At 42.8% G+C, this 21,475-nt stretch overlaps 1 protein-coding gene across 10 annotated transcripts in view; it reads right to left on the reverse strand.

Annotated features, from left to right (window-relative positions):
* The window catches only part of AUTS2 (activator of transcription and developmental regulator AUTS2), a 966,537-nt gene that overhangs the window by 274,870 nt on the left and 670,192 nt on the right, over nucleotides 1-21,475 (reverse strand). For all 10 annotated transcript variants that reach the window (XM_008178896.4, XM_065573290.1, XM_024099737.3 and 7 more), the window contains one exon: nucleotides 4,573-4,602. In XM_008178896.4, the coding sequence (XP_008177118.1) occupies nucleotides 4,573-4,602 (30 nt within the window). The remainder of the gene's footprint in view (nucleotides 1-4,572; nucleotides 4,603-21,475) is intronic.

Raw genomic sequence — 21,475 nt, forward strand, 5'->3', positions numbered from 1 at the left:
TGGGCAATCAGCAAGATTTGGAATTACCTGCCCCATACAGAATTCAGGTTAGCAGGATTCAGGAACAGCAACCTAAAACAACTTGGTTATCGCTGGGCTATGTAGAGAATTAAATTGTTAGTTATGGTGATTTTCATTTATTGGGCATCTCACATTTTCCATACACAACTTAGATAAAAATCCTGTAGATGCAGACCTTTTCCTTCCAAAGTCTAGCTTAGGTAACATGTTATACTCTGCAATGAAAGCCCCCATTGCCAATGAGATGATTTCCCAAGTCAGGTCTGAGTCAAAAATGTTAAAAGGACCTCAAATATGGCCCTTAGATTCTAAAGCAGTCCAATTAAATACAGTGGTTGTGAGGAGAGTAATAGAGAAGGTAGAAAAAACAGTAGTTTGGTCCTTAGCTTAGTGTCTCTAAGCCATTAACACATCTGTTCATCAACCAGAATACTCCCTTTATTTACAGAAAATGAATTAATTTGCACTGATCGCTTTTCCTCTATTAATTACCATGTGTATAATTTTAAAAATTAAATCTTGATATCAGAGGAAAACACAGTTGATCTTAAATATGTCATCGTGCAATAGCTTGCCCTTATTTTAGATCACCAGCTTTGGAGATCTGCACAGACTAAGACTGACAGGCCTTTTAATGGGGAAAATCCAGGAGTCTCATGAGATCCATGCTTTTTTGGTTCAATAAGAATCCTCAGTGGTATTTGCTGAAGAGATCCCTGGACATTAAGCGACATCAACTGCCATTTCTTTAAGCATTAGTGATTCAGATTTTGATGTGAATCCTCTAAACCAATGCGTGCACACGCACACAACCCACTCTCAAAGATTTATAATCGGAGAACAGACAGCACACTTAGAGTGCTGTGGTCTGAGACCTCATGTATCACAAGGAGCCAAGGAGAATATATATATCTGTGGGGAGACTATACAGTCCAGAAACTTGTGGTTTAAAAGTAAGACACAGACACAAGCCTTAGCCACAGCAACATATTTTTCCTATTGAATATCCTTGTTTCTTCTCCCAGAGAAACTCCTGGACTAAACGCCTCATACTAGGGCAGATACAGACAGAGAAAGTGACTCTAGTTTCTGGCAGCTTCCAGTTAAAAGCTGCGGTGGGAGAATTGGAGGCACAGCCATCACCTAATAGAGATCAAACTTCATCACAGCTAGATATATCTCAAATTGGGAAAGAGGATACCGATAGCCTAAGGTACAGCACTTCTTCTCTACCACCAGACTTTATTCTCCCCAGCCTGATGGGTATCTGCCTCCCATTCCCCCTATTCTTCCCTGGGCTCATTTTCTTCACTGTGGTATTTGTGGCCATGTTTGAGTTCGCCAGCCTTTAAACTTCCTTCACTCCATCGTACAGTAAGCACTATACTGACCTGCTATTTTTGACTCTAACACAGGCTCATGGGGCCTCTTTATACTAGCACACTAAGTCATTGCTCCCACCCCCCCCCACCCCCACCACACACACACACATCATCTCTACGCGCCAGAGGGCACAAATTTCTCATAAGCAATAGAGACCAGCATGGATCTGCCCCAAGAACTCCAAAGTGAAACAAAATCATCTCCCCCTAACGTTTCTGATTGGCCAATGCTGGATCCATGCTACAGAGCATGAGCTTTTGTAATGGAAGACTGCACTCCCATTGAGAGGCAATTTCCTACCTTGACTCACATGCCTTCTCACGGAAACGTTAACTTGTGTTGGGAGTAGGATAGTTGTAGACTCATCAGAATGCATTAAAGTAGGGCCACCCAGGGCTGATTTGACAATTATTGCACAACAACGGCAACTCCGTGTCTCAAAGCTGACATCCGTGCTCTTCCAGTGGGTACAAGAGGTTTGGTTCAAGGCTCTAATGCTACAAGGTGCTAAGTGCCCTCAATGCCCAGTGTCATCCATGAGAACTGAAGCTGCTAGCTCCACCCAGGAGATGGTCAGCACATTGCAGGGGCAGGCCCTTACGAAGTACCCTCTGTTGTCCCTGCATGTTTTCTCATAGAAATTTTTGGTCTTAAAAAAAAAAGAAATATTTTATTTTAAACGAGGATTCAAAAATCTTCAGGGGTCCTATTGAAAGAGATCTAAAAGATCCTGCCTGTCTGAAGGAAGGAAGTTTCTACTTGTCAGTTAAACAAAGGAATAATGCACAGCCTCCTTTATAGTGTGTACTTTACCTGTCATCCAGCAGCCCATTATCATGTCACGGCAGAGTGCACTTTTCTACAGGTCACTTTGTTTAAAATGACATGGATAATGCACATGTCAGCGAGCTGACAGTCCTCACCGTCCTTCAGAGATAAAAACCGCAAGACAAGCGCCTGTTCTTATCTGGGGTACATGCCTTGGTCTATCATCTAAGTCAGACAGAACATGATTTCTCCAGAGAGCACTTTTTTCATTTCCTGATTTTAAGGAAATCAAATAAGCACCATTTGTCTTCATCTGAATATGCTTGACCTGCTCAAATGATGATGTCTTGCATTTTATAACAGGCTACATATGCTGAATTCAAATTAACAGCAGAACAAGGCCCTTAGATCTCTGCCTAGGCTGCCAGTGTAGGCTCGAAAAATACACCAGCTTTAGCAGCTTTCTCTCAGAATTGGGTCTGAGCTGCACAATTCAGAGCTGGGTTTGGTTCTGGGATCTGAACTGCCTCAGTCACCAGGGACATTTGGATCTGAGCTTAATCTCATCCCTTTGACCAGGCATCAATTGTCAAGTTCAGACCCGGGTTTGGATTTCAAACTTTCTCTGCAGCAATCCTGGGACATTCAGTGAGAGGGGCCATTTTGGGCCCCTCTCCAGTATTGTAATGAAGAAATATCCCTTAATTGTCAATACCCAGGTCCCTGAAAGCTGCCCAGTTTGCCTTTATACACAAAACTGCTGGGAGAGCAAAGCATCAGGAAAACTGGCAGAGGTTAGCTCTGCAACTATAGGAGTGGAAGGAAAATACATTTATGGTGCTAGATGCCATAAATATAGGTACCATGCTCAGTTTATCATCTTCCCCCACATAAGGAATATTCTGAAAATGAACCATCACTATATTGGGTGGAATTTAATAATAATGCATTAGAAGTTCATATCTAAAGATGCAGGTTAATAGTCTGTGTAAAAAACCCCCAACAAAACCACACATCTCTGTTGTCATTCTCTGATTTACTCCAGTGATTAGTCTTCCTATGGAGGGGAAATCACTAATGGAGTCAAATGCCGCAAACTAAAGTAAATAGTATGTCTTAACATAGTTAACAAATGATTATGAAAACCACAGAAGAAACAAATCCTGTTTGGGAAGTTATCAAAAGCTGAGGGCCAAAGAGTTGGCAGTTGAAGGCACAGGGAGAGTTTTTTTCCTTTTCTTCCTCCTATACAAAGACATCACTGATTAACTTTACCGAATTTGAGCCCTTGCAGTCTGTTGTTTCCTTGTGCATTTCACAACATGCTTAGATTCTTTTCTGATGTGTCAGTGGAGATACACAATGGTGTCATTGTAAAGCACATCATCATCTTCCTTCTTCTTGGTCTACCTGGAGTCAGTTCATAGAACTAGTCACTGTCCTCTAAATAATGTGAGGGAGCCACATGGAGCAGACATCCCCACATTCTTCCCCAAATGTACCCAGCAAAGAAAAGAAGAGGAGAAAGCAGTTAAACTGACAAAGAAAAAGGTTTGGGGTCATCCCTTAAGGCCCGTCACACACATAAGAGTCGCAGAATTCAACCTAGAAATGACATTTTAAAACCTTTTTTCTCCATTATGATCATTTGTTTTGACAGGCAAGAATGTTATACAGAGGTTTGTTCACATCAAAGGAAAAAAATCAGACATATGAAAATACATTGATGCAAATACTACAGTTCTTAGCATCATGAACAACAATAACTTTATCAATTGGTGCTTCCCTAACATTTTTAACAGCACAACTACTTCCTCCCGCACACACCCCGTCCCAAGATTCTTAGGGTGGGATCATTAGCCCTTTACAAAGAAAATCTATTGATCTGCCTAGGGCCCAGCTTCCAAACGTTGTTTCAATGGAGGCACTCTCAAAAATAAATGTATGAACCCGTAGAGCTGGCAGAACCTTGCATGTGCACATGCAAACCAGACAACAGTGTGGATAAACGACCATTTAAAAGAGCAAATATGGATCTTTGCAAATATGTCCCCATGCATTCATGACATGTTCGCGTTTCCAAAAGGTAAACGCAGCTATGCAAAGGGCCAGTGGTCAAAGCAGTGTTCATAAGCTACACACACAAATTACGTTACCAATATGTTTCAGAATGGGTGGTGGAGCCTCTAATTCATAGTCTAGAAAAGTTTTTCCTAAAGCATCTGTTCCAAAACCCATTGAAGTCAATGAGAGTCTTCCCACTGACTACAGTGGGCTTTGGATCAGGTCCTAAAACAAAATGTGTATAAACAACTGAAAAATAGAAGTGAATCCAACAAGACATTCTCTGTGCCCATAATGACATTGAACAGAACAGGTTGCAAGTGCTCCCCAGCTTACCTTCTCTTCTTGATCACTGTCACTGTCACACTGAAATGGAAAAAAAAGAAAAATAAACATGGATAAGAGAAACCTTTCCAAAACAAAACAAAACAGAGATAAAAGATATGACCAAAGCTCTCAAAATGAGTGAAACACACACAGTCCATTAGGCTGCAACTTTAATTCCTTTGGAAAGAAACACTTACTATATAACCGGAATTCCTCCCCCCCAACCCTTGCAAAAAGCATTTGTAGTTAAAGACACCATACTTGTAGTTTTGTTTCTATTACAATACTACCATGATTCAACAAAGTCATTTGGAATATATGCCCTAGTCGCCCCGTCAGGCTAATTTACATTCAAGGAAGCTGGTCTTGCATCAGGACAGTTAGAAGCTAAAATTAAATCACAGGGAGGAAAAAATATTAGCTACTTCCTTTGATGAAAAGTAGGTATCGCGCTGCCTCCCAACAGATCAGCTGCAAAGGTTTTGTCAATGGCAGGACATGGAAACAGTTTAGACAACACTTGTTTGTCCTAGAAGATACACATGACAAGTCTACCATTTTACTCCATTATTACTGTAGATGGCTCGCTTGGGTGCCATTGCTCACAGATGATTCACTGAAAAATTCAGATGACTCAAGACAAATCAAAATGGAACTGAGAACATGTTGTATCAAAGCTCTATTCAGTGAGATGTTCTGGACTCCTAAACTGGGACTGATGATGACATGTAAACACTTGTACTGTACATTGCTGATTACCGCACTGGTGTCTATCTTGCAAAACATCTCTTTCGGTTGTTCCAGTTTTAAATACCACAAATAATACCACAGCTAGAAATGGGTGAACCTCAAGTGGTGAATCGGTATGGAAAAGAAAGCAGAAGTTCAAATCTTACCTGAACTATTGATTTTCTTAGCGTCAGTAAAGATAGGGACATGGGAATTGGCTTATCAACTCAGACCACTGGTCCAGTATCCTGTCTCAGAGTGGCTAGTAGCAGATGTTTCAAAGGAAAGAGTAAGACTGCCACAATGGACAATTATACAATACCATACCTATGGGGAAAGCTTCTTCCTAACCCAGGCAGGAAGCCAATGGGAGTTAGGCACCAAAATATCTTTAAGGATCTGGGCCTTAGTGCTCAGTTTATGCCCTGAATCATGAGGAGTTACATTCATTATACATTTTTCCTAACTAATGTAACTGTAAAAGTTTTTGTCTTCACTGCTTTAGATTTCTCCTAATTCTTTTCCGGGAGAGAGTAAATGGGAGCACCTGCTTTACTTTCTCTGCACCACTCTACTCACTACCAAGCTATGGCTCAGAATTATTCACAGATATTATCTGGCAAATAATTTCAAATAATGGATAAATTAGAGAAAACTGCCATCTGCCTGCAGATAATTCCCAAATAGGAACAGAGGTGAAATTCATTGAACAAATTATTCATTAAAAATGATTTATCTAACTCTAGTTTGCACCTGGCTACTTTGGTGACTGGAATAATATTAAAAAAAAGATCAGATCAGGTAGATGAGAGACAGTCTTATATCAGAACTTAACCTCAAACAAAGAGCAAGGTAGGATTTGTTTGTTTGGTGTGCATGCCGTGCGTGTGTGTGTGCGCGCACGCATGTGTGTTTATGTTACTGACAAAAGTAACATTTGACATTTTTTATACTAGAGAGGGGGACATATACTAGGAGACAGCAAATTATGTTTTTTCCCTTTCAACTTGCGCCCATCCGGAGACTTTGATCCTGCAATCACTTATGCACATAAGAAGTTCCACTGAGTTCCATCTTTACACTATCCCTTGTGTAAAGTTATCCAGATATGCCCTAGGTTCGCCTATATGCCAAAACATACAGCATTTTTCATCAGTGCATATCAGAGCACATTACAAAGTAGGTATCATTATCCGCATTTTACAGTGGAGACACTGAGGCACAGAGAAAGGAGCAGGGAGGGGGAAATGATTTAGCCAAGATCACTCAACTAGCCAGAGTTGAGGATAGAATCTAACCATTGGCCCACACTGCCTCCTTCTCCACTATTATTTTCAGTGTCATAAACCAAAAGGAGCAAGCACAACAATGGATGTTGTGAATTGACAACAGCAACAAATTGTTTTACATGCCTCCCCTTCTTTTGGAGTTTAAGGGATTTCTCCCCGGTTCACAGGTGTGCTGACGGATTGTTTTTGGTTTTTTTTTTTTTTTTTTTCCAGGGAGGGGGAAGGAGAACACCTGGTAGGAAGGTTTTTTCCTCCCCGCCTCCAATCTCTTACAACTTCAAGTTGGCAAAGTAATCAATGACCTCTGAATTTCCCAGCACAACGTTTACCTACATTCCAGAGATGCTGCAGAGAAAGCTCGGGGAATAACATCCGTAGGAACGGTTATTTCCATCAAAGCGTTAAGCCTCCTGCCTTACGACAGTCCAGTTCTAATTTCAAGGTCCGCTTAGTTCTGCATCAAATAATTACGGCTATACCCAGAAGCACCTCGTCTCCAGAGTTAAACATATGGCGAAGGACTGAGACCTACTGGTGTCCATTATGGAAGCAACGCGGGTGCCAAGCTGATTAAAAATGCTCAGGCTCCCTTCACAACATGCCTGGCGACTGACAGCTTCGCGATTTGGCCACTCACTCTGTCTGCCAAAAAAGCCTCTGCTGTGCTGGGGCCCACATGGCGCTCTGAGAAAACAGTTCCATTCCTGGTATTAAATTCCCATACTGACCCGAGGACTTTGCCGTGAGCTCAGCAGGCGCGCACCAGCCAATTTACAGCTCCATCCTCAAGAGCCCTGAGTGCCAGCCTCTGGCGGAGACGAATGATGGTCAAACCCCTACAGCTCATAAATTATGCAAAGGCAATAAATGCACTCAGCAAACAGCTCCTAACGTTTGCCTAGCCTGGCTCCTAATACACTTCATAAAATGCCAGGAGTCCTGCATACACAAGGCATCTATTTCACTCATAAAGAGGTTTTGTTGAGAAGGAGCAAGGGAAAGAGACCCACAGTCCTGTAGAGCTGTTTCAATAGCTGAATGTTATGGGCAGCTTTATGAAAGAAAGGGAGGAAAAAAAGGGTGGGAGATGGAAGAGGATTTACATGCTGTGTTGAGTTTACATTTTCATTTAACACGTATGTGTTCCTGGCCCAGAGTGTGCTGCATTGTAATGCTAAATGGGCTTCTCCTTGAGGATAAAAGATACAGGATCCCCCACCTTTCATGAAAAAGAACGGAGCCATTTATTTGCATAGAAACATTGAACAAGACATTAAGAGGAGGAAGAATAGGTTTGTTGCTATGGCTCAGAACTGGAAGTTGGGGCAACTGTACTCTCTTCTTGGATCTGAACACGATCAGTGCGCTGTTGGGTAAGTCGTTTAGGCCCACATTTTCAAAGGTGGTCAAAGGATTTGCATGTTTCCATTTCTGGTGCCTTTTTCCAGAGATTCTAAAGTACCCGCAGTTCCCATTTACTTCAGCCGGAGCTGCACACGCTCAGAAGCTCTGAAAAGCAAACCTTGAATATCTATAGTTAATCACCTCCTAAAATTGGTGGCCACTTTTGAAAACTTAGGGCTAAATTTGGCAATGCCTCAATTTTTTTCGTTGGTAAAATGAGGATAAAAATATCTGCCTACTTCACAAGGGTATAGTGAAACTAAAACGCATTAATGTTTGTTAAATGCTTGGGATTTTCAGACAGAAGGCACAAGAGAAATGCAGAAAAATAGTGGAAATAGAAGAATTGTATAACCTTGATTTCAGCTCACCATATTATACAGTCATTAGCAGCTTGAGACCTGTTTCAGTTACCTAGGAAGGGATCACTGCATTAATCATCAAGTTCATGCTAACTCACTGTGTTACACAGAGACGACTAATGACCTGCCAATACTTCCTTTGCATAGCCTTATCTTCTGACACCTATAACACAACTGTCAAGAGGTGCTCCAGAAGGAAGTCTTACCTGATGAGACAAATTCTACTCTCAGTCACGTGGGTGAAATCAAAGGGCTTTCACAGGTGCGAGGGAGAGCAAATAAGATTCTCAGCCAAATATTAAAGATATCAAATACCAATTTGGATTTTTGTTGTTGATATAGGAGTGGACAGTTAATGGAGTATAACAACTTGATGTTTCATCTCCACGAACCTCTAATTCAAAAATGGCTTTGTTCTTTCAACCAGTGCTTTTGGAAGTGGTGTTTTGTGTGTGTGTGTGTGTGTGTGTGTGTGTGTGTGTGTGTGTGTGTATGTATATATATTATATATATATGCCTATGCAACACAATATATAACTAAAATATTGTGTTGCATAGACATCAGACTTTGAACCAGTTTACTATAGTCAGTAAACTTCCAACAAAGAACTTCATACACGCGTTTGCTGTAGATGAACTATGCCCTTGTGCACAGAACCAGCACAAAACTTGTACACCACGCAAGTCCCTATTCTGGAACTTAAGCAAAGCCATTTGCACAGGGGCAAATTACACTTTGTGCACATACTACATGGGCAGAAGCGGCGCCAGGGTTTTTGGTGCCCTAGGCGGGGGTCCTTCCGTGCTCCCGGTTGTCGGCGGCAATTCTGCAGTGGGGGGATCCTTCCGCGCTCCTGGTCTTTGGGGCACTTCGGTGGCGAAGGACCCGCCACAGAATTGCCGTCGAAGACCTGGAGCGCAGGACCCCCCGCTGCCAAATTGCTGCCGAGGGCGGCAAAATGCTGCCCCCCCCATATCCTGGCACCCTAGGCAACCACCTAGGTCGCCTAAATGGAAGCGCCGTCCCTGTACATGGGGATAATTTACAGATTCCAGTCTTATGCATATTGTGCATCTCAATAACCTGAGCCCAACGCATGTGCTGCATTCAAATAATCTTCAGATTTGGGCCCCAACACATACAGTAATTCAGAGCTATCATGGCCTGCTTTTCAGAGGGGTTGAGCAACCACCGCTCTCATTGGGCCTCGCTGAATGTTGCGGGTGCTCAGCACCTCCGAAAAGCAGGCCAATGAGCCCGCTGGCATATATTACAATTGAACGATCCACAGCTCTTTTCCCTGATTCTCATGCGTGCGTTGCTTCCTGTGCATGCACTGAACACAAGGTATGGCTGCTGGCACCTAGGACCAGATTTTCCAAAGAGCTCATGGCCACATTTTTAAGTGCTCAGCACCAACAACTGGGCCAAATAATTAAACAAAAACCAAAAAGCCCAAATCAAACCAAACCAAACCCAACACAACGCTCGGGCACCTAAATATGAACCAGATTTTCAAAAGTGATCAGCCCCTATGATGACACTTACGGCCAGATTTTCAAATAAACACAACACACAATATGGTGAGTTCTTCTGAATAATTTAGCTCTTTGGGCCCCTCAAAGAAAGCAGCGTTGGAAGTGATTAATGTCTTCACAGTCTCGTGCTGGGTAGGCGGGACCCTGTTACAATGTTCACAGAGGAACTACAGGTCTCCAAACCAGCCCTAAGACAAGTGTCAGAGAGACAGGATACTGTGCTAGATGGACTGTTGGCCCGTCCCAGAATGGCTGTTCTTCTGGTCTTTAGGATGTGCCAATCTCACTCCTTCAACGTTCAACTCCACTCACCTGTGAGCAAACGGAGCTTTATTTCTATCAACATGTTGTATTTATTTGTGATGCATAATGTTGTATTTATTTGAAAATGCACGTTCACTCCTGATTTCTATATAATACAGAGCACATTATCAACACTTCTCAAAACTACAGTAGGAATATCATCAGACCAGCATCAGCTTGTTCAAAATGGGCACCTTTATTATGTGGCCTCACAGTCCCCATGTCAAGGGACTAGTATTCAAACCTCATTTTGCAGTACTTCTGCAACTACACACTGAGACCAACAGCATACATGAACAGCTCTACAATACGAATTGCATCTTGGTAACCCATGAACCTGCGTTTATATGCATGCACTGCTGCCACCGCTGCAAATCTGTGTTTCTAGAAGCCTTCTGATGTGAGGAAGCAACATCCAGTTTGCAAGAGTTCTGAACTGACAAAAAAACAACAACGTATTGTTCCCCTTTGTGTTCCAGGCAACCCTTTAAAAAACCTTATTAGGATAGCTCAGGATCATAAGATACGCTGCTTTCCATCTCTCCTTGTTGCTGCATAAATAGAATTACAGATCCAGTTAATTCATCTGCTCCAACAAGTGAGAGTATGTACCTGAAAAATAGAAAAGTTCTCTGTCTCAATGTTGGGGTTTAATTCTTGTTGTTGCGTTTGAAGAGGAAAGGCTAGAAAGGCTAGAAAGCTGAGAGTTGGTTCAAAGAAGGTAGCACGGCCCTAGCTGTGGAGAGTCAAGGTTAAAACCTCCCCCAGTTCCTGCACAGTGAAAGCTGTCCCAATTCCACTTTTCAGAAATCAGTCATCCTACCATGTTATAACTATGATTTGGGCCCATTTTAATAGCTTGAGAGAGCTTGTGCAAATCAAGCTGAGTAAAGGTCTGAGCCGTCTCACCAGCTCATTCAGGCTGAAGCCCCACTATGGAATTCTATGTACCTCGCTGATTGAATACACTCTTGTGCAGAAAGTGGCAGTCACTGAATATATCATGTACCATGACACCGATGAGGGCATTGCTCTACGTTTCCCGCCATGGACTTTGCTGGAACAGCTATTTTGTATCTTGAATCCATTTATCATTGCCACCAAACAAATTAGCACCATTGAGGTACCTGCGCTGAGCAAAGTGATGCTACTCAACTGTCTGCTGAAAAGAAATCTGAAGAAAATGAGGGAAAACCCAGGCCTCAGCCATGCTCACACCAGAGGTGAAAGTGGGCCGGTACGGCGTGCCGGTAAGAAGTGGCCGCTGGTATGGTATTTGCTGCCCCTTTTGACCCCCCCCCAGGGCCGCTGAGGGGGAGGAGGGAGAGGAGGGGGAAGAGGGGCAGCTGCCCCGGGGCCTGGCTGCCACCCCCGCTACCTCAGCAGCGGCCGGATCCCCGGGCGGCGTAGGCTGGGTAGTGCGGAAGGGCTGGCTGCGGGAGGCTGACACCCAGTCCCGCTCCTTCCATCTGAGGTCCTGCCACTTCCAGGGGCCCGGAGCCGGGTCCCTGTATCAGTAAGATTTTTATATTACTTTCACCACTAGCTCACACTGACATTAGCAATATTCTTGTCCATCTATCCACCAGTGACAAACTGTGAGCCTCAGGAAAGGGCAGAGGGATTATATTTTAGCTATACACTTAGACCTCTGCTTCCAAGAAAAACATCTTCGAGATGAAAGGAGACACAGACAGAATACATAGGCAATTTTCTAATTGATGCAACAGAGACAACGAGACTCATGAAGAAGCCAAGGGTGAGCTTTGACTTTCTTTCCTGTCTCTGGCTTTACCTGCAAGGAGCATTCAGCATGGTACTCCTGGCCGTAGAATCTTAGATGTAGTTAACTGCAAATTAGTTCATGTCACATTCTCCAAAGCAATTAACATCAATTCCTTGTAAAGTCTGTCTTTAAGGTACAGGTGGGCTGAGGAGGTTTAGGGTTTGTTTTTGCAAAACTAACATCATGGGTTATTCAGCTGTAGGTTCTGTTTTATCCAAACCACCAAAGTTTGAACAAGGAATTCCAATGTCGGCCTCTTATCTGGGTTCTATTTTATCAAAACCATCTCTGTGCTGATGAAAGGTACCATTTTTGGAATTCAAAATTATTTTGGCCCCTTCGGAAAAAATGGTTGAAAACCTAGGACCATAAGCTTCAACCATAAGCTGTTTGAAGTCCTCTCACCCACCACTAGTTGAAAAATGACACAATTAATTGCTCTTTCTAGCTTCTCAAGAGTTGTGCACAACAATTAAGTCTGATCAGCAGTCTAAATAAAACAATGACAGTTTGAAGATCAAAGCCAAAACATCCAAATAAAGTTTATTATTGTCCACAAAAAAGAAAACAAATAAACTAGGTCAATCTTTGCGCATATGTGTGTATGTGTACATGCGTGTCATCATCATCACCACGCATTGGTCATTGGGGCATCATCACTGATGAGCAATCAACCAATTGTCTCCATCCCTGAGTGCTTGAGTCTCTGCGAAGTCCATTCCTGTCCACTCTTTTATGTTGTCAGTCCATTTCTTCTTCTGTCTACCTCTTCTTCTCTTCCCCTGTACTGTCCCTTGGAGGATGATCTTGGATAGGCCAGATGATCTTGTTATATGGCCATACCACTTCAGCTTGTGGTTCTTCATGGTCGTCAGGAGGTCTTAATATGACCCAGGGCATTGGGTGATGATGTTGCGGACCTCTTCATTAGTGACGTGGTCGAAGTAGGAGATGCCCAAGATTTTACTGAAGTATCTCATCTCTACCATCTGTATTTTCCATTCAAGTTCTGCCGTCCACGTCCATGTCTTGCATTCATACAGAAAAATGGAGGAGATGACCATTGCATGCAGCAGTTTGAATTTGGATTCCAGGGAGGTGATCTTATTCCTCCAAATTGGCTTAACTTTGCCACTGCTGCTGCTGTTTGTGCAGTTCTTGCCAGAATTTCTGCCTTTGATCCTTCATCAGTGATGATTGCCCCCAAATACTTGAACTGTTTCACTATGTCCAGTTCTTGTCCACTGACAGTGCTATGTGAGCGGATCCTGTCACGTTTGTGTGTCATCAGCTTGGTTTTCTCTGCACATGTTATATTTTCCGGAGGTTTCATCCAATCATTTCACAAGGTTGGTAAGTTCATCTTTGCTGCCTGCCAGGCCGTCAATGTCATCAGTGAACTGAAGATTTCAGATTTTTCGTCCCCCAATGCTGACTGAGGTAGATGTTACAATGGAGATCCACTTAAGCCCTGTTTTGATTCCAGGATCACTTTGCTCTACTTTGAAGGCTAAAGCAGAATTTAAGTGGTGGACAGGCTTTCTTATGGCCATCCGCACAGGGGTGAATTTCACCCGAAGAGAACAGGAATGATCTATAGCTAGATGGTTCCTTTAGGCACAGCACTGAGTAAGGGGTGATGTATAAAAGGCACACCACCCCCGATACACCCTCTGAGGCACCATATTTTCTTTGCTATCCTTTTGTTTCAGAGGGATCGGGAGAAAGAGGGAGTTATTGCAGAAAGAGTGCCGTTTACTTTTCCCCTTAACTGTCTCCCACCAGGGCTACCCTTTGTCGCATTTCTCCCAATGATGCTTAGGGCCTGATCCAACTCCCTCTGAAGTAAATGGAAAGACTCCCATTGACTTCAGTGAAAGATTAATTGGCCCTTAGAGAAGTCATATCCAACAAGTAAAGATGGCACAAAGAATTCAGGGTGGCACTTCCCAAGGAGCCTGCATGAGTCAGGCCCCCAAATCCCACTGGTCACCCAAGAGGAGCTGGCACCTAGCTCCCACAATCCATTTTGAAAATTCCAACCTCATAAGCCATTCTGATGCAATAACTTCCTTGTCCCGGTTCACCAAGTCACCATCATGTCCCTAAATAAAAATTACTCCATATTATTCCATTCTCTGGTGCTCCCACTACATCTTTGCTTCTTTATGACGGTCTTTTAGACGGAAAGCACTTTGGAGCAGGGACTGTCTTTATTTTGCATCCCTCTATAGTGATGAGCACTCTTTCAGTGTTTAACGAACCAGTAACAACAATAAGATGCATCAATACTCTAAGAATAGGTTAACCACAAAGAATTGAACTAATCACTGTCAATTGCAGTCAGTGCCTAATAGTGATCTAGCCAGAAGGGTCCCTTTTTCATCCATCCCAAACTTAGACCAATGGTTCTGTCTAGCATTTGATTCTTCCATATGCTGTACAGGCTAATGAAAGCAAGCTGTGCTGATGGACAAAAAGCAAAGCACGTTATGGGTTAAAATAATACAAGAGTCTATTTTTTCCACTGTGTTGTGATCCATAAAAATCACCCTGAGCCCTTCCTCTTTCTTCTCTGCCTGTGAAGCCAATTGCTTTGATTGCAGTGATATGAGCTTGCTGAAATGACTTGCCCTTGCTTGTGAAGCAAATGGAACATGCTAATAGAACTTATCGCATTACCCGATGCAAAAGTGCCATAGCTCATTACTTTAAGATAAAAGGATATCATTGCAGACGGGAAGCAGAATTGACTTTCTGAGGCCCGACTTGATGATGATTTAATCAACTGCTCTCTTTCACTTCTCATCTCTGTGCCTGTCGGTTTCACAGGTGCTGTTAAATGAGACACTCAGAAAGTGAGCGCAGGGAAAGAAATTGCTGTCATTACTTTTCAAGAAAGGAGGTATGCAAATTTTCGACAGAAAGATTGCGTTCATAATGGGCCTGGTAAAATACAAGGATCATGCTTGACAGGTGAGGGCAAGTCATTTGTACATCCTTAAAGTGAAGCAACCATCCTCATTTAAAAACTGTGCTCGATAAAAGAAACTACAAATGAAAGCCATGTGGCAGCTGGGAAGCAGCAACCAAACCCTTGAAGGCATCTCTATTGCAGGTCTGGCTTCAGTACCAGCCTGTGGTCTTCTCAGATACACTCTTTCCTAATTGTCAGTTGGCCAAATTTAGACCTCAGAGACTCACATGGAACTCCCACTGAATAATAGCTAACTGTTAGCCCTGCACACTTAGCCTGGGACCTGAGAATCAAGATGGGTTCTTTCTTTCTTCATCATCATCACTAGTAGTATTTGCAAGAGAAAGAAACAAATAAACCAAAACCCCAAGTCAAGAAAGAGCTAAGGCTGAGACTACATATTAGTAACCTGATGGTCAAAAAGCATTGTTGTAATGGTGAAATTACCCTAAAAACCAAACATTACAATCCCAGGAGACTTAGAATTAAGGTTTCACTTAAAAGAAATCCAAATACATTAAGATATGGAAATACAGTTAAGAAACTCTAATAACCTTAACTCTGCCCTGTACTGATAGAATTCAGTAACTGTCTGACTCATTAGTGTTTGTGATCTCAGATAAGATTGAATTGATTTTTAATGGACAGTTGACCCTCATAATAGCTAGAGCACAATGGCCAGTTTAGAGAGTGGTGTTTTGTACTTCCGGAATAGCACAAAGCAGCCAATGTGTACTAGTGAACTTGGTCCTTAATTGATTGTCATCTTATTGATTACGAGTGTTCTATTCTATTCTCTATAAGTTCTTGTATGACCAGGGCCGGCGCAACCCATTAGGTGATAACATTTGGGGGGCGGCGACTGCGGCGGCCGGATCTTCGGCCGCCCCGGTCATCGGCGGTATTTCGGGGGCGGGACCTTCTGCCGCCTAGGGCGGCAAAAAAGCTGGTGGCGCTCCTGTGTACGATGCTCATCACCATAGCATCTGGAAGTTTTCCAGTAGTGCATTAAGGAAGGTGACTAAATCTGTCACGTGTTTGTTCTCTCATCCTCTCAACAGGGAGAGAAACATGTGCAGGGAGAGTCTTGTTTTGGAAAAAAAATTAATATACACCAGTGTTGCTCTGTGTTTAAGTTAGAGAAGGCAAACAAATGTGCCTTGCACTTAGAGCGGAAGGTGGTGAGGTTTGTGATGGTCCTTAGTTCCTCGGGGAGTTCTCGACAGTCTTGGGGCAATCCCTAGCTCACTTTTTCTCTCTTAACTGCACTGGTCACAGGAAAAAGGGGCATTAAAAGTAATAATTTTATCCTTAAAGTCAGCAGCTAGGACTAGACACACAAAGAGAGCAGCTCTTGTGGATAAGATGCCATTTTTACATATAGTCCCTATTCAGAGAACTACATTACACATTTTTGATTGTATTCATTAGGATATTCTAAGTATAGGAAATAATATGATACAGTGGTATATTTTTTAAATGGTGCCTACTCTATTTTTTCCATAAATAGAGACTAGCTGTTAGATTAGCTAGTCAGAGGCATGGTCGCTGTCTGTGTAAGGTTCTCTCAGTAGGGTTAAAGCATATTGTTATTCTATTTTCTACAGCCAACTTTAGTTCCTAAACAGATACTTCGCTGACTTTAAGTGTCCTGATCTTAGCTCCTTGGAAGATGAACTAGAAAACTGTGCGCATATAAGGACTGAAATAAAAGGCAGAGGAGATTAAAATAAATAAAAAGATACAAAAGCAAAGATTATAAATTACACACACTCCAATAATGGTTTATAGATCTGGGATGGCTGTTGAGCTGTTCCAATACTTTCAAGCGGTGAAAATAAGAAAAAACTCATTACAAAACATCAAACTATTATTGGTTTCAATGAGGTTCTTAACCATGTAAGGGTTTATCCAGGGGAATTCTAGCCAATCACAATTAACCATTTGTCTGGAGACTCCACCATGAAAGGATTATGGATACAATGCTTGCCATTTTGCCTTTGATAATGACATAAGATGGTCACACAGTAAACACTGTGATGCCTAGATTTGACAGGGAATAACTAGGGAATACTGAGGCCATGGTGACTTGTTAAAAAGACAACTAAAAAGATTGCAGCCACTCTAGGTCAATGCTCTACTTGGGAACTTCTTGCCTGACTCTCTGATAGAATTTGTTGAAGCTAATCATTCAGCTAATTTTAAGTATTTATTTTCTAAAATGCTAAAGTGCATTCTGAGTAACGGAGCTAGTCATGTGCTATTAGTTGAATTATGTAGTCAGTGAAAAATGCCTTTACTTACCTAATACATGACTTGATATTTCCCCCACATAATTTTATTAACTACCTACAAAGCTAGCCATATGCTATTGGTCCAGTAATACGTTGGAGTCATCGAAAGACTGCAATAGGGGTTGAGAGGCAGTGTGGCCTTTTAGGGAGGGCACTGGAGTAGTAGTCAAGCAACCTGACTCTGCCACAGACCTATGGCATGACTTCAGGCAAGTCATTCCACCTCTCTGTGCCACTGCTTCCCCCTTCCACTTTCAACTTCTGACTCTCTCTCTTCGGGAGAGGGGTTGTCTCGCTATTTGTTTGTACTGTGATTGGCACAATGGAGCCTTGACCTCAGTTGGGGCTTTTTGGTGCTATGCAATACTTTTACATAATAATACAAAAGAAAAAGAAAAGGAAGGACGCAATAGATTTGGATCAGGTCCTTGATGAACAATGCATTATTCAACCAATAATTTTATCTCATCCTCGACCAGCTCAATGGAAGCATCTAAAGCAAAATATATTTCAGTCTAAAATTGCTTCTATTATAGACTCCAGAAAACAACAACAAATAAAAAATAAACAAAGTAAAAGCTTAATGAGAGACCACAGTGGGTGTCTGCCATAACAGGCTGTAGCAACTCTGAGAACAAAATGGGTGCTGAGCTTCACATCCAGGGAGAGTTATTTGACTTCTAAGACCTAATGATTTCAAGGAAAAAACAACATAAAAAAATCCACGAAACCAAAACAAAGTTAGATTTTCTAATCCCAGAACTTTAAAATGGGTGAAGCCATTTAAACAGAACTGTGTACTAAATAAAGACTAGTAATAATAATAATAATAATAATAATAAATAATCATCATCAACCCCAAAACAACCCATATCAATTGATCCTTAGGGCTGAGACCTTAACAGCTGAGCTATAAACCTCTGAATAATGGGATCTTAATAGATACCAAAAAACTCTTAACTAAGTTATAGATGGAAGCTATAAATATAACCTGAGACAAAATGATTTATTTGTGTTATAGGCAAACTGCCATAAATGTTCCTGATTATCATAATATTAGAAAATAACTCAGCCTGTTTGCTCTGCACTGTAAACTGGCTTCTTGGTTGTTGATTCACTCTCTCTTCTTCTCTCTATTTTATAATTAATTACTGGCATAGTTGTGATATATGATTATTATTTATAGTTGTCTATTTTTTTTGTATGATTTATAAATTAAATTGCCTGTGCTATACCTGGGGGAGGGGGATGATTATTGTAAATCTACAGCAAGCAAACACAAATTGCAAAGACAAAGGCACACTCTGGCCTGCCTGTCTCAAATTTACTGTTTTGACATACTGTATGCAGTAATTTGGAATCTGTAATCTCTTATTAGAAAACAAATGCATTACTTTTGTTCCCAGTGCTGCTATTACAATAATTGAATTTAAAACAGGGATTGAGTTTCTCTATTTGGAGCTAAGAATAATTGTATATCCCTGATTAAAATCACGGGAGTAGAAAAGAGATTTATAAATCTGGAGTCAGGAACCTTGAGCTATTCTTGAAGTGGAGGAGAAAAGGAAAGTAAATTAATATTCAGGGAAAGACACCACCAATTGCAGCACCCACTGTTCAGGGCTCATTTGCTGTCTACTGTTTCACTTGCTAATCACATGGTAAAATTGATGCAGTCAGAAGGCCACAGAACTGTGCTGGCTGCAGGGCCAGCTCCAGGCACCAGCCCACCAAGCATGTGCTTGGGGCGGTGCCTGGAGGGGGGCGGCGCGGCGGGGCGCTTCAGCCCGAGAGCAGGGCCGCGACTGGGCTCGCCACCCTCCCCCGCGGCGCTCCAGCCGCCGGGGAGAGTGGAGCCGCAGCGGGCTCGCCGCCCTCCCCGGTGCTCCGGCCGGCCGGGGAGAGCGGGGCCCCGGCCGGGCTCTCTGCCCTCCTCCCGGCACTCTGGCTGCCGGGGGCTCTCCACCCTCCTCCCGGAGCTCTGGCCGCCGGGGGCTCTCCGCCCTGCTCCCGGTGCTCCGGCCGGTCGGGGATTGCGGGCCCGCGGCCAGGCTCGGCACCCTCCCCTGGCGCACTGGGGGGGGGGGGGGGGGTGGAAGGGTGGCGGGTGGCTTTTTTGCCTAGGGCGGCAAAAAAGCCAGAGCCGGCCCTGACTGGCTGCAATTGTATTTAACACCCCCTAGGTACACCAACTTTGTCATTCTGCTGAAATATTTGTAGGACAGGGGTCTTGTCATAGACCCACCTTCTCTCCTCTACTAAAACCTTCCTTTTACTTGGCTCTCAAAATATTTACTTCTGCAGATCACTGGTGGTTTGCAGATTCCACCTCTGGTTGAGGTATTGTAGTCCATGGCTACGTCTATATAAGGAAAACTGGAACTCAACAGGTGCAGCTCCAGTGGTAACAGAAAGGGTGAAGCTGTAGGCAAGAACCGGACAAGAACCTCTGGTTCAGGGACTGCTGTCTTTTAGTGCATATACACTATGAGAAACAGGACTTTCAATTCACTAGCAGAGCAGCTCCAGAAGTTGTAGTAAGAGAAGTGGGGTTTTTTTACTGCTGTGTCATGTAGCCTTACCACCACAGCAAGGCGGTAAAATACCTGAACCTTGTATTATATAATTATTACAGCCTACACTGTTAGCATTGGTGGAAAATTACAACTCCTTATTTTCCTGGCACAGACAAGGTTTAGCACTGTTTTAATAGCAGGCTTTTAACACAGTGCTCAGAGAAAATTATCCCTGTCCACACAAGTCTGGGAAAAGGTGAAAGCCTCGCTAGCAACCACTGTGCTTAAATACGGCTATAGCTGGTACAGTATTGACTGCGGTGTAGATAGGGCCGACTGGATGTTCTATTTTCAATTGTGGCAGTGCAGGTGCTTCACACTGTTAAAAACAATCTCTTCTACAGGGAAACCCCACAGAATGGCCAGGAGACATCTTGAGTATAAATAAAGGACTTTCCATTAAATCATATTGTCAAGGGAAAAGGGGCATAGTTTTCCCATTCACACACTGAGCCAGCACGGGGAGCATCCCTTCAAACAGGCAGGTGTTCCAAGTTCAGTGGGGAATATAAGCATACCTGGGGATATCTACAGAGGGCTGAGGTATTCATGCAGAAGTCCCTTGTCTCTGCTCTGCTCTCTGTGCTCACCCCTCTGTACTGGAGAACAAATCCCTAAGGAGCTATGCATGCAGGTATTCTGAAAATCACTTTGCATCAAGGGAGAACGTGCATAAGAGAATATTAATGAATAAGCCAAAGGCTTGAGGAAGATTATGCTGTGAAGTGAGCACTCACTGCTTTCTCCAGGCATGTCCTCTACAACTACACAGCCCCGGAGTTTCGGAAGGGGCTTCCCCGTAGTTGGAATGATGCCATATAGGTTCCATCCCTTGACTCTGACCAACAGTGACTCGTTTCTGTGCAATTGCTGAGAGGTTATGATATGACCAAAGGAGCTAGGGTCAAAACCTAGATGTTCTGATATGACGACTGGCTATTAGGATCAGAATTTACAAGAGAGCTCAGCATCCACAATGAAGACTAGATTTTTTAAGAGCTTTGGTCTCAGGCACTAAAGTAAATAGCTAGGATTTTCAAAAGATCTTAGCATGCTGGGTGCTGGCCATAAATGTCGTAACAGGTGTTGGGCATTTTTGAAAATCTGATCCCAATTGTAGATACTAAGTTTTGACCTCTTGAAAATCTGGCCCTAGAAAGCCTCCCAGATTTCAGGCAAATTTCATTCACAAAAGATTAAGTCCCTTCTATTGGAATATACCCTTAAAATCTTTTTTCCCCCTGAACTGTTACGTTTCTTATCAGATTCTCATTTTCTAACCAGTTTTGAAAAGTGGTGCAGGGGAATGTGTGAAAAGTGGTGGCGTATTTAGCTTAATAAAGAGAAGTTCTGAGGTGACTTGATCAAATCTGTAAGGACCTCCAGGGGGAACAGAAATCCAATAAAAAAGAGCTCTTCAATCCAGCAGACAAAGGCTGGAAGTTGAAGATCCAATGGCTGGAAGCTGAAGCTAGACAAATTCAAACTAGAAATAAGATGCAAATTTTTACCAGTGAGGGTAATTAGCCACTGTAACAGCTTAGCAAGGGCTGTGGTGGAGCCTCCATCACTGGAAATCTTTAAATCAAGATTGGACATTTTCTTCCTACAAGATATGCTCTAGTTCAACCCCAACTATTGGACTGGAAGCAG

This window comes from Chrysemys picta, chromosome 19 (assembly GCF_011386835.1).
Source record: "Chrysemys picta bellii isolate R12L10 chromosome 19, ASM1138683v2, whole genome shotgun sequence".
Lineage (NCBI taxonomy): Eukaryota > Metazoa > Chordata > Testudines > Emydidae > Chrysemys > Chrysemys picta.